This window comes from Festucalex cinctus, chromosome 18, assembly GCF_051991245.1.
Source record: "Festucalex cinctus isolate MCC-2025b chromosome 18, RoL_Fcin_1.0, whole genome shotgun sequence".
In the NCBI taxonomy this organism is placed as follows: domain Eukaryota; kingdom Metazoa; phylum Chordata; class Actinopteri; order Syngnathiformes; family Syngnathidae; genus Festucalex; species Festucalex cinctus.
The window spans coordinates 17,777,552-17,791,029 of NC_135428.1; the positions used below are offsets into that span (position 1 = coordinate 17,777,552).

Here is a 13,478-nt window from a genome sequence, read left to right on the forward strand (position 1 = left end):
GATGTGTTTGTGGGGCAGTTGAAAAGCTCCCTGACCTGCAGCGTATGCGGCTTCCGTTCCACCGTCTTCGAGCCCTTCTGGGATCTCTCCATCCCCATCGCACCGGTCAGAACCAAGCGCGCGGATAAATAAGCCCCCCGCCGGCCACGTGTTGACTCACCTGCGTTGCATCCGCAGGTGTCGACCGGCGAGGTGACTTTGAAAGATTGCCTGAGGCTCTTCACCAAGGAGGACGTGCTGGACGGAGATGAGAGGCCGGTAAGACTTTGACCCGCCCTCATTTCTGCGGCTTTCAAATGAAGATCTGTTGCCATCACTGGCGAGGTTGTTTCAGTTCACGAAAACGAATGAAAAAAGTACAACAAAAATAATAATAATAATAATAATAATTAAAAAAAATAAAAAATTTAAAAAAAACAATTTCGTTAAAATGAACTGAAAATATGTAAATATGTTATTTAAGTGGTTAGCAAGTCCACCTCCCAGTTCTGAAGACTCGGGTTCAAGTCCAGGCTCCGGCCTTCATGGGTGAAGTTTGCATGTTCTCCCTGTGCCCGTGTGTGCCCGCCACCTGAAAGGAGAACATTTGTAATGACATTGTGACATTGTTTTGACCACAATTATGATCACTTTGCTAAGTTTTTAACCTGGAATGTTTATATTAACATGTTTATGGCTTCATTTTAATTTTTAAAAAAAGAGAGTTTCTTGCGGGGCGGCATGGTGGATGACTGGTTAGCACGTCCGCCTCCCAGTACTGAGGACTCAGGTTCGAGTCCAGGCTCCGGCCTTCCTGGGTGGAGTTTGCATGTTCTCCCCGTGCCTGCGTGGGTCTTCTCCGGGTACTCCGGTCTCCTCCCACATTCCAAAGAAATGCATGGCAGGTTAATTGGGTGCTCCGAATTGTCCCTAGGTGTGCTTGTGTGCGTGGATGATTGTTCGTCCCTGCGATTGGCTGGCAACCAGTCCAGGGTGTACCCCGCCTACTGCCCAAAGCCAGTTGAGATAGGCGCTGGCACCCCCCGCGATACTTGTGAGGAATAAGCGGTCAAGAAAATGGATGGATGGATGTTATTTAATACTTTGCCCCCCAAAAAAATTTTTTTTGTTTTTTTATGCAAGAGCATACAGAAGGCTTTGATGCAGCTTCTGACATGAATAAGTGGCTGAAAGCAATAGTAGTTCAAAAAACGGCCAGCAGGTGGCATCTGCGTATAAGAGATCAGCCAGGGCCATGTTGCAACAAGATCTTTTTGACAGTGTTTTCACCAGGAATGGGAATATTGATGAAAATTATCTATATTGTAATACTAATTGCTGCAAAATGGATACAAATACAAAGAAAGAAGAGACGCTAATCTTTGTTTTGGTAAGCTCCATGTTTTTATAGAATGCAATATTCTATTCTGCAAAATCAGTCCAAATCCAGGAAAAACAGCCGGGAGCGAACTAGATTGCTTCTGTCAAAATGGCTGGGAGAAAATGGTGACATAGAGGTGATATCATCTAGCAGCAGCCAGTAGAAAAGCACCTTCAAAAAAATCTACCTAACTTTGTTGCTTTTAATATCGTGATATGACGACTACAATATATTGTGACACTATTAATATGGTAATATCACGATATTACCATTTCTGTTACATCCCTACTAAAATGCCAAAATTGCCAAACTATTCTAAAACCCTGCTCACTGCTTTGTCGTTCCTCCCACGCAGACTTGCAACCGATGCAAAACCAGGCAGAAATGCACCAAGCGATTCAGCATTCAGAAGTTCCCTCAGATACTCGTGCTTCGTATCCTTACAAAAAAAAAAGAAAGAAATTCAAAATGGCGCTTCAGTAGCTTCATTTGCACGTCAACAGCCTCCTTGACTCGGCCCCTCCCCCCGCCAGACCTGAAGCGTTTCTCCGACTCCAACGTCCGAGCCAGCAAGCTGTCCACGTACGTCAACTTCCCCCTCAAAGAACTGGACCTCAGGGAGTTCGCCTCCGAGGGCGGTGGTACGTCCCGCGCACGGCCTCCAACCCCCTGAGAACCTTCCGGCAACTTCCTGTTTTTTTGATTGTTTGTTTGTCTCGGGCCCCCCCACAGAGCGCGCCGTGTACAACCTGTATGCCGTGTCCAACCACTGGGGCACCACGCTGGGCGGCCATTACACAGCCTACTGTAAGAACGCCAGTGTGGGCGAGTGGTACAACTTCAACGACTGCAGGTCGGTTTTCCATGCCAAAAAAAAAAATGTTGGCAGAAGTCAAATGAAATACATGCAAAGAATTGCAACAAAATGGTGGCGTTTTAACCACAGTGGTCTCTTGTTTGTGTGTGCGTGTGTAGGGTAAGCCACATGTCGTCCAGCCAGGTGCGCAGCAGCAACGCCTACATCCTCTTCTACGAGCTTGCCAAAAATCACACCTTTCACCTGTAGACAGACGCCTTCAGGTGATAAGAACAACCCAGCAAGCGACATGCTGGAACAGAGCGCCCCCTTGTGGCACAGACTGTGACAATTCATGGGATGAACAGGAAGCTGTCAACCATGACTGTTGTTTTTTATTTTCTTCTTTTTTTTCAGGATTTTCTTTTTCTATGCACTTTAAACACAGGTGACATCACCATTTGAAGGAACACAAAAGGGTGTCAAACTTGACTACTTTGACTGGCATGAGTTAATTTATTCTGTCAAGACACAAGAGGGAAGGTAAATGGCCAGACTTTGTGAAGTCATCCACACAAACCTGCCAAGAGACGACACTTTATTTTTGTACTGCACGCTTGAATGTACAACAACTAAAGCAGTGCAAAAAGGGGGGGAAAAAAAGGTGCTACGTGTTTGTTTGTATTAAGCATTAAAAGTCCTTTCCAGTTTCCATGCCTTTGCTTTTCATTGCTGAAAATTCCAATTAACACCAAAAATGCACAATATTACATTTTTAACTCATTCACTGCCAGTCATTATAGAAAATTTTTACATTTCCAATACTCACGTGATATTACATTCAATAATTATATATAAACCGAATATACCAAATAACAGAATAGACTCCCTACTTTTTGTCCCGTCCCGTTCTTTTATAATTGACAGCAGAAAAATGTAGGTTTGCCAAAATACAGCCATTTCTCCCATGGACTCTGAAACTGTGTTTATTTCCTATAAAATGGGGCAATGATGTCATCTACCGGTGGTTGGGCATCAGTAAAGTTGTTTCCAAGTTTGATATTTACAGTGGAGCATGCTCAGATTCGCCCCCATTTAGCACCGCTCTAAAAAATACAATTGACAAGTATACTTGTCAAAGGCAGTGAAAAAAATAAACACTGTTGTCCAGATCCCACAAATTTGAGGATATATATATATTACATAATGCTGAAAGAAATGGATTAATTTGATTATAGCATAGTTTTTACGGAAGCGTATTGCATTCACTTCTAAGTACTGACTTTTTTTTTTTTTTCATTTTTCTCTTTTTCTGAATTTTTATTTCTATTTTACTGAATTTTTTTTTCTTTTTGTCATAAATTTTTTTTTCCAAAAAACAGGAAAAAAATATTCAGGAAAACAGGAGGAAAAATTACTCAGGAAACCAAGAGGAATAACATTATTAAAAAAAACTGGAAAAAAAAAATCCGAAAAAACAGCGCACCAACCTCTGTTTTTTGGAGTGTTTTGTGTTGTTGTTGTTTTTAACCTCTGAACTCCAAGGGACTTGTTGCAGACCACTGACCTGTATATATGACTGGATAGCCGATAGCCCATACACGCTAGTGCAAGCCGTTGAAGTCAAAGGGCGGCCATCTTGTTACTTTTGTTTTTTGTTTTTTTGTTTTAAACCATCCTTTAATTTCTGTGTGTTCATAGTTAAATGTGACCCGGTGCATTTCTAGTCCGTTTGACACGTAAATATGACAAAATATCAAGCCAGGCGTCATGGGTGAGGAGATTATGGACACATTTTTTTATTTTATTTTTTTATTGACAAAATTGTAATCAAAAGCCAAACATGTCAAATGCAACACAAAAATCATCACACAAACAGTAAAGAGAACGGGAAAAATTATGGACACATTGGATTTCCTTCGTAAACCTTCGTAAGTGGCCCTCATTACAGAAGCACACGAGCATTATGACGCTTGTAGCAAAACGGCCACTAGAGAGCGCTATTGAGTAGTTGTCTCACTTGGTGTTGGCCTGCCAGTCATATTTTGTAGCCCTTATCATATAATTAACGCCTGGCAGTATGAAACAACTCAAATGTTCTTTGTAAGAATTTTGATGTAGTTGTCTTGAATGTCATTAGTTAACTGCCCAAGTGCACCATAACAAGGAAACAGAACAAACTGAATCTTAGGATTTAACTAATGTTCTTCAAGACCTACCTACAAAACACACCATGACAATCAAATGTATTTTTACTAATCAAGCACACCTAGAATAGGGACACAAGAACACTCACTTGGGTTTATTCATTTCTGTAATTCTATCCTTACACAGAATTAGTGTGCGATTGTGCCCAATGCTGGAGATTTAGCTGACTTTTTTTTTTTTTTTTTTTTTACTGCTTAAGTGTGCCTAGAACAAAGAAACAGGAACACATCAGTCTTCTTAGGTTTTAACTCATTTCCATAATTCCATCCCAACATGCAATAAAAATCTAATGATTAGATTGTACCAATATTGAAGATTTAAATGACATTTTTGTTGCTCGAGCGTGCCTAGAACAAAGAAACAAAACTACATCAATTCTCTTAGGTGTTAACTAATTTCTGTAATTCTATCCAAACATAGAAACACATCATGAGTTTGTGCGAGTGTAGTAAAACTTAAATGATTTTTTTTGCTGCCCGAGCGTGCCTAGATCAAGGAAACAGTTTTCTCTCTCAGGTTTTTAACTAATGTCTGTAATTGTATCTCAGCATGGAAACACATCATTAGATTGTGCAGGTGTACTTCATGATAGAGGTTTAATAAATGGCATGTTTTCTGCTCGAGTGTGCCTAGAACAAGAAATAGGGAGTGTGTCTACACTCTTCAACTCGAACTAATTTATGTTTTTCTCCCAGTAGGAAAATGTACCATTAGATTGTGCCGCCGCTTTATAGATTTTGTTGATTTAAATGACGTTTCCTGCTCGAGAGTGCCGAGAACAAGGAAATGGGAACAAATCGACAAGCTCAGGTATTAACTTTTATGTATTTCTATTCCACATACACACACACGCACACGCCATATGGGCTTTGGAGGTGGTAACAGCAATTTGTTTTTGTTACGTAGCGACACAAGTGCAGCTGTGTTGACACACGGGCTAATGGCCTTAGCAACCATGAAATCCAGAAGAGCTTCTTGATGTGGTATAAAGTCCATCTAGACACCGACACAAGTGGGTTACTCTACTAGGAAGATAGTTTGTCACATAGAGAATGCAGAAATATCTTTTTCAACACAATTCGACAATTCAACACAAAGATTTCACAGACGACAAAAATGTTTACTATTGAAAGGCTTAAATTCTGAGGTCCTGGACTTTTTTTTTTTTTTAATTAAGCTTTGTCTCGATTAATTGATTAATTGTTGATCAATGCTCAGTATGCAAGTATGCATACTGAATGTTTCACTCTGAAGTAAATTTGTTCGACTTCTTTTGTTGTTTTTAGCATTTTGGTAACAAAAAATGGCCAAACATAGCTAAAGCTAACATCTTAGCACAGACTTGTTGCATCAAACTAGCATACTGATTGAACATGATACAACCTCAGTTGAAAGTATTTTCTTTCTTTCTTTCTTTCTTTCTTTCTTTCTTTTTTTTAATTAAATAAATGTATTAAATAATAACACCAAAAGTGCACATGCAGTAATTCTAGATGATTGATTATTTATGAGACATTGAGCGTAACATTTTTTTTAATCAACAATTGGTTTAAAGACAAGCAGAGCTCCATTTCGTTATGTTGCAAATGCTGTTTAATATGGTTTCGATATGCGTGCTTTTACTGTACGATATTTGACTACAGTCTAACCACAGCAGGCTCACATGATGAAATGAAGCAGCTCTTTGTTTTCACAGGGAAGTTGTTACACTATGTACACCTGGACTTTAGCCTGCTAGCTCGTGTTCGTGATCAAGAATATTGAACAAAATGGCATGCCTAATAATATGAGGCAAACATGATTTTAAGGAATATTTATTTATAAAAAAAAAAAAATCCCACATTCACATAAATTAGCCCTTTTTATTTCAATCCCAGTGCAAATAAATGTCCCCAAAACATCCGCCCCCCCAAAAAATATATAATGAAATTCAAAGTGTTCTCTTATGAGCAAATAATTTGAATAAAATTAAATAGTGACAAGTCTTGCTTCTCACACTCTGCCAGTGTACTTGAGTATTCCAAAGACGCCGCCACCTGAAAGGAGAACATTTGTAATGACATTGTGACATTGTTTTGACCACAATTATGATCGCTTTGCTGTTTTTAACCTGGAATCTGCAACATGTTTATGGCTTCATTTTAATTTTTTAAAAAATAAGAGAGTTTCTTGCGGGGCGGCATGGTTGCTGACTGGTTAGCATGTCCGCCTCCCAGTACTGAGGACTCCGGTTCGAGTCCAGGCTCCGGCCTTCCTGGGTGGAGTTTGCATGTTCTCCCCGTGCCTGCGTGGGTCTTCTCTGGGTACTCCGGTCTCCTCCCACATTCCAAAGACATGCATGGCAGGTTAATTGGGTGCTCCGAATTTTCCCTAGGTGTGCTTGTGAGTGTGGATAGTTGTTCGTCTCCGTGTGCCCTGCGATTGGCTGGCAACCAGTCTAAGATATACTCCGCCTACTGCCCAAAGCCAGCTGAGATAGACTCCAGTAGCCCCCGTGACCCTTGTGAGGATTAAGCGGTCAAGAAAATAAATGGATGGATGGAGTTCCTTGTGCAATTTTCCGATTTATTCTGAACTTTTGAGACCGACGCTGAACATCTGCTTTTGCTGTGTAAAAAAGGCATCACATGAACCACTTCACCGCCAACGTCCCTGCAAGACTTGACTAGATGGCAATTGAAATGGAAATTGGTTGATGCAGGACTCAGAACTATTACGATGCTTGGGATTAAACTACGTAGTCAAGTTATCAGATCGATTGTGAGTGTCCCTCGCCAAATGTGGTCAATAGGGTTGTGGAATCCAGGTCCAGAAAGTAAAAACCCCTGAAACAGTTTGGCTTTAAGCCACAGTTGCTTCTACTCAACAGGCAGGTAAACGGGCTCGTCTCCACCTTTTGAGCAGAAGTCAAACTGTTTCAGGGTTTTTTTTACTTTCTGCAGTCTGCACCTGGATTCCTCTGTCACGTTTCAGTTGGTTTGGGTTTTTGTTTTATTTTGGTGAGTGTTGGTTGTCTGGTGTTCCTGTCTTCTTCCCCAGTCTCGTTATGGTTAACCTTGTCCACCTGCTTGTGTCTTCCCTTCCTGGTGTGTATTGCTGATTGGTTCCCCCTCCCTGCTGTGTCTCCCAGGTGTGTCCTGTTATTGTCATTAGTGTTTGTATAAGGGAGTGGTGTTTGTCTCACGCGGGTGTGGGAGCATTGTTTGATGTTTGTTGTTTGCGGTTTGAAGGTCTGAATGTTTTGTCACAGTGGTGTCTTTATTGCCAAAGTCTACCAAGTCTTTATTGCCAAGTCTGCCAAGTCTTCCACGCCAAGTCTGCTAAGTCTTCCACGCCAAGTCTTCCACGCCAAGTCTTCCACGCCAAGTCTTCAAAGTCAGCCACGCCAAGTCTCTGCCTCACGCCACGCCATTCTCTGCCTCACGCCACGCCAAGTCTCTGCCTCACGCCACGCCAAGTCTCTGCCTCACGCCACGCCAAGTCTCTGCCTCACGCCACGCCAAGTCTCCGCCTCACGCCACGCCAAGTCTCCGCCTCACGCCACGCCAAGTCTCCGCCTCACGCCACGCCAAGTCTCCGCATCACGCCACGCCAAGTCTCCGCATCACGCCACGCCAAGTCTCCGCATCACGCCACACCAAGTCTCCGCCATGATCTGTGTCCACGTCCAGCCCAGTCTACTCCCCTTCCGTCTCGTCCAGTCCTTCCCCGTCAGAGTTAATAAAGTTCCTTACATCATTCTTCCACTTGGTTTTCCTGTCTGTTTCCTCCCATTTTGGGTCCATCCATACCCCGCACGTAACAGAATGCTCCCACCAACCCGGACCCAGCGGAGGTTCCAAGTCCCCGTTCCGGCTCCGCGCCGGATTCAAGTCCTCGTTCCGGCTCCGCGCCGGATTCAAGTCCCGATTCAAGTCCCCGTTCCGGCTCCGCGCCGGATTCAAGTCCTCGTTCCGGCTCCGCGCCGGATTCAAGTCCCGATTCAAGTCCCCGTTCCGGCTCCGCGCCGGAATCAAGTCCCCGTTCCGGCTCCGCGCCGGAATCAAGTCCCCGTTCCGGCTCCGCGCCGGATTCAAGTCCCCGTTCCGGCTCCGCGCCGGCCTCAGGACCCCGTTCCGGCGCCCCGCCGGCTCCAGGCCCTCGTCCCGGCACCTCGGCAGCCCATGAATGCCACGCCTGTGCCGCTGCTGCCGCTTCAGCCCCTGGCCTCTTTGCCTGTGCCGCTGCTGCCGCTTCAGCCCCTGGCCACTTCGTCGCTGCCGGCCCCGGATGCAACGCCAGTGCCGTTGCCGCCGCAGCCCCTGGCCTCTTTGCCTGTGCCACTGCCGCCGCAGCCCCTGGCCGCTTCGCCTGTGCCGCTGCCGCCGCAGCCCCTAGCCGCTTCGCCTGTGCCGCTGCCGCCGCAGCCCCTGGCCGCTTCGCCTGTGCCGCTGCCGCCGCAGCCCCTGGCCGCTTCGCCTGTCCCGCGCCGCCGCAGCCCCTGGCCGCAACGCCTGTGCTGCTGCCGCCGCAGCCCCTGGCCGCAACGCCTGTGCCGCTGCCGCCGCAGCCCCTGGCCGCAACGCCTGTGCCGCTGCCGCCGCAACGCCTGTGCCGCTGCCGCCGCAGCCCCTGGCCGCAACGCCTGTGCCGCTGCCGCCGCAGCCCCTGGCCGCTTCGCCTGTGCCGCCTAAGCCCCTGGCGTCTCAGGTCCCCTTGTCGCGGCCAATTGGCATCTCAGGTCCCCTCGTCACAGCAGAGTTGCCGCTTTCTCCAGTTTCCTCGTCTCTGCCCCAGCCAAAGTCCCCAGCTTCCTCGTCTCTGCCCCAGCCAGAGTCCCCAGCTTCCTCGTCTGCCCCAGCCAGAGTCCCCAGCTTCCTCGTCTCTGCCCCAGCCAGAGTCCCCAGCTTCCTCGTCTCTGCCCCAGCCAGAGTCCCCAGCTTCCTCGTCTCTGCCCCAGCCAGAGTCCCCAGCTTCCTCGTCTCTGCCCCAGCCAGAGTCCCCAGCTTCCTCGTCTCTGCCCCAGCCAGAGTCCCCAGCTTCCTCGTCTCTGCCCCAGCCAGAGTCCCCAGCTTCCTCGTCTCTGCCCCAGCCAGAGTCCGCAGCTTCCTCGTCTCTGCCCCAGCCAGAGTCCCCAGCTTCCTCGTCTCTGCCCCAGCCAGAGTCCCCAGCTTCCTCGTCTCTGCCCCAGCCAGAGTCCCCAGCTTCCTCGTCTCTGCCCCAGCCAGAGTCCCCAGCTTCCTCGTCTCTGCCCCAGCCAGAGTCCCCAGCTTCCTCGTCTCTGCCCCAGCCAGAGTCCCCAGCTTCCTCGTCTCTGCCCCAGCCAGAGTCCCCAGCTTCCTCGTCTCCGCCCCAGCCAGAGTCCCCAGCTTCCTCGTCTCCGCCCCAGCCAGAGTCCCCAGCTTCCTCGTCTCCGCCCCAGCCAGAGTCCCCAGCTTCCTCGTCTCCGCCCCAGCCAGAGTCCCCAGCTTCCTCGTCTCCGCCCCAGCCAGAGTCCCCAGCTTCCTCGTCTCCGCCCCAGCCAGAGTCCCCAGCTTCCTCGTCTCCGCCCCAGCCAGAGTCCCCAGCTTCCTCGTCTCCGCCCCAGCCAGAGTCCCCAGCTTCCTCGTCTCCGCCCCAGCCAGAGTCCCCAGCTTCCTCGTCTCCGCCCCAGCCAGAGTCCCCAGCTTCCTCGTCTCCGCCCCAGCCAGAGTCCCCAGCTTCCTCGTCTCCGCCCCAGCCAGAGTCCCCAGCTTCCTCGTCTCCGCCCCAGCCAGAGTCCCCAGCTTCCTCGTCTCCGCCCCAGCCAGAGTCCCCAGCTTCCTCGTCTCCGCCCCAGCCAGAGTCCCCAGCTTCCTCGTCTCCGCCCCAGCCAGAGTCCCCAGCTTCCTCGTCTCCGCCCCAGCCAGAGTCCCCAGCTTCCTCGTCTCCGCCCCAGCCAGAGTCCCCAGCTTCCTCGTCTCCGCCCCAGCCAGAGTCTCCACCTTTTGAGCAGAAGTCAAACTGTTTCAGGGTTTTTTTTACTTTCTGCAGTCTGCACCTGGATTCCTCTGTCACGTTTCAGTTGGTTTGGGTTTTTGTTTTATTTTGGTGAGTGTTGGTTGTCTGGTGTTCCTGTCTTCTTCCCCAGTCTCATTATGGTTAACCTTGTCCACCTGCTTGTGTCTTCCCTTCCTGGTGTGTATTGCTGATTGGTTCCCCCTCCCTGCTGTGTCTCCCAGGTGTGTCCTGTTATTGTCATTAGTGTTTGTATAAGGGAGTGGTGTTTGTCTCACGCGGGTGTGGGAGCATTGTTTTGATGTTTGTTGTTTGCGGTTTGAAGGTCTGAATGTTTTGTCACAGTGGTGTCTTTATTGCCAAGTCTACTAAGTCTTTATTGCCAAGTCTGCCAAGTCTTCCACGCCAAGTCCTCCACGCCACGCCAAGTCTTCCACGCCACGCCAAGTCTCTGCATCACGCCACGCCAAGTCTCTGCATCACGCCACGCCAAGTCTCTGCATCACGCCACGCCAAGTCTCTGCATCACGCCACGCCAAGTCTCTGCATCACGCCACGCCAAGTCTCTGCATCACGCCACGCCAAGTCTCTGCATCACGCCACGCCAAGTCTCTGCATCACGCCACGCCAAGTCTCTGCATCACGCCACGCCAAGTCTCCGCATCACGCCACGCCAAGTCTCCGCATCACGCCACGCCAAGTCTTGCATCACGCCACGCCAAGTCTCCGCATCACGCCACGCCAAGTCTCCGCCATGATCTGTGTCCACGTCCAGCCCAGTCTACTCCCCTTCCGTCTCGTCCAGTCCTTCCCCGTCAGAGTTAATAAAGTTCCTTACATCATTCTTCCACTTTGGTTTTCCTGTCTGTTTCCTCCCATTTTGGGTCCATCCATACCCCGCACGTAACATCCTCAGCCCTGGTGGTCAAGGTAGAAGAAAGCTTCTGAATGTACTCTGCCTAAGTCGAGTTCATTTTGTACCCTCCAGTGTACTTACTGAAAGTACCTAATGGTAAACCTTTTTTATATGTCCACGTATGGAGGACCAAAACTGCCACAATTAAAAATAAATAAATGAATAAATAATTGAATAAAAGTGAAAATATAAACGGATATATAAAAAAAATATAATTCAAAAATTAAACACAAAAAATACATAGAAATAGAAATAAAAACATATATATATAAAATCTTAAATAAAAGTAAAAATAAATACAAAAATAAAAAACTAAATTAAATTTTTTTATAAAAATACATGTAGAAATAAATATATAAATATAATTAAATATCAATCAATAAATAAAAACACTCCGCTCTCACATTGCATTGTCCAACCCAAGACGCGTTTTAGGACCGCCCCTCATTTGAATAACATTTTGTCCTGACAGTGAATGTTTTTATTTATTGATTGATATTTAATTCAATTTATATATTTATTTTTGTATTTATTTCCACATTTATTTTGAAAATGTATTTTTATTTTTTCAGCCTCTTTTTTTTTTTTTTTTTTTTGGTATTTATTTTTACATTTATTTATTTTGGATCTAACATTTTTGTTGCTTTTATTTCCGTTTATATTTATTTTTTGTATTTAATTTTTTAAATTATATTTTTTGTATCCGTTTTTATTTTCACTTTTATTAATTCATTAATTAATCTATTTATTTATTTACTTATTCATTTATTTATTTTTAATTTTGGCAATTTTGGTCCTCCATATACATAACCAGTTCCAAGTTATATATTTTGGTCCTGATCTGCAATACATTGATCTCCAGACCTGGTCCGAAGGTACACAATAAACTTACTGACCTTTTGGCCGTGAAGCGCCACCGTCAAAAAAAAATGTTAGTGGCTCAAGCAAAAGGAATAGCCGATAGACTCACCAATTGCGGCCACGCCGGCAATGGAACCGATGGTGATGCCCGCGATGGCCCCGTCTGAAAGCCCTTCGGGCCCGCCGCCACCTCCAGTCACGTCTGCTGTCCCGTCTGTTGGGGTTACTGTATCGGTCGGAGACGAGCCAGTTTCTGCTGAGCTGGAAGGCTCTGACGTGGCCGGATCGGGCGTGGCGGACACTGTACTTGGTGGTGCCGAATCCGTAGTAGTTGTCAAGCCCAGACCAGGTGTGGTTGGTTTAGTTGAGGCGGGAGAAGTTGACAGTGGACTTGGTGTCGTCTCGTTTGTCTTCCCTCGGCACAGCATGACTGTTAAAAACACACGACGACTTTTAAACCCTCACTCACAACCTGCCTGACTTCCACAAAGCGTGGGGGGGGGGGGAAAAGTGTGCCATTAGTCCCTGGATGTCGTACATCTGCCACACAAATACTAAAATGTAGAGTACTTGTGTATGACTCCTGAGGCATGCCACCCTTAACAATACCGGTGTTGACTTTTTACAAATGACCTGTATAATTTACATATCACCAACAGCTTCTATGACCTTTTACCACAATACATCAAGCACGATTTTTTCCACCCGTAGAATTATGTGGGTGAAGTATTAATCCCACGCGCCCACTGGGCGACACTCATAAGTGAACATGACGATTCATAAGTGAACAAAGACTGATTGGATTAATCTTTGACTATTATTGCCCTTTTATAGAGAGGACAATCCCTCTTTGACAAACAATCTTAATATTTACAACGTGATAACCTTTGGCTGTTTATGAACCAGTTTGAGGAAGAGCTACCAACTTTATGCTTTTGATGTTATCTTGGAATGCAATTTATTTTCATTTTTTTACATGGTATCAAACAACTGCAGGAAACATCTGCGATCCGAAGATCAAGAAATTTTCTTGATAGTTCTTAAAATGTGTTTTTTGAATGATCGTAACTGTACCGAGGAGGCATACGGTCAGGGCAAGTAGATCCACTTTCATCGTGTTCAGAGTTAAGGCTCAGGGGAACGAAAACCAGAGGAGACGTCAAAAGAAGAGCGTCTGTAAACAACAAAGGACACAATTAATCTTGTTCTTGTCATTCATTAGGCGAGAAAATATAACAATAATCATTATTCAGGTAATATGTAACCCTATTCCTCTAACCTATCCCATTTTCACCATATTAGACATATTATTTGTATTTTCAGATTTTATAAAATGATCAAACGCTAACGCTTCTAATGCAGTACCAAGTAGTAGTACCCCC

General features: G+C 46.1%; 2 protein-coding genes across 2 annotated transcripts in view; one reads left to right on the forward strand and one right to left on the reverse strand.

Moving 5' to 3' along the window:
• Positions 1 to 2,868, forward strand: part of LOC144005815 (ubiquitin carboxyl-terminal hydrolase 2-like) — a 13,953-nt gene extending 11,085 nt beyond the window's left edge. The window contains exons 7-12 of the mRNA XM_077504183.1: positions 2 to 105; positions 178 to 258; positions 1,716 to 1,794; positions 1,894 to 2,001; positions 2,093 to 2,213; positions 2,336 to 2,868. Coding sequence (XP_077360309.1) covers positions 2 to 105; positions 178 to 258; positions 1,716 to 1,794; positions 1,894 to 2,001; positions 2,093 to 2,213; positions 2,336 to 2,426 — 584 coding nt within the window. The 3' untranslated portion in view covers positions 2,427 to 2,868. The remainder of the gene's footprint in view (position 1; positions 106 to 177; positions 259 to 1,715; positions 1,795 to 1,893; positions 2,002 to 2,092; positions 2,214 to 2,335) is intronic.
• Positions 2,869 to 6,211: 3,343 nt separating this feature from the next.
• LOC144005862 (uncharacterized) lies at positions 6,212 to 13,210 on the reverse strand. Its single transcript, XM_077504290.1, has 3 exons — positions 13,171 to 13,210; positions 12,206 to 12,526; positions 6,212 to 6,400 (listed from the first exon to the last, which is right to left on the reverse strand). The coding sequence occupies exons 1-3, from the start codon at positions 13,208 to 13,210 to the stop codon at positions 6,357 to 6,359; spliced, it is 405 nt and encodes a 134-aa protein (XP_077360416.1). The 3' UTR covers positions 6,212 to 6,356.
• Positions 13,211 to 13,478: the final 268 nt, after the last annotated feature.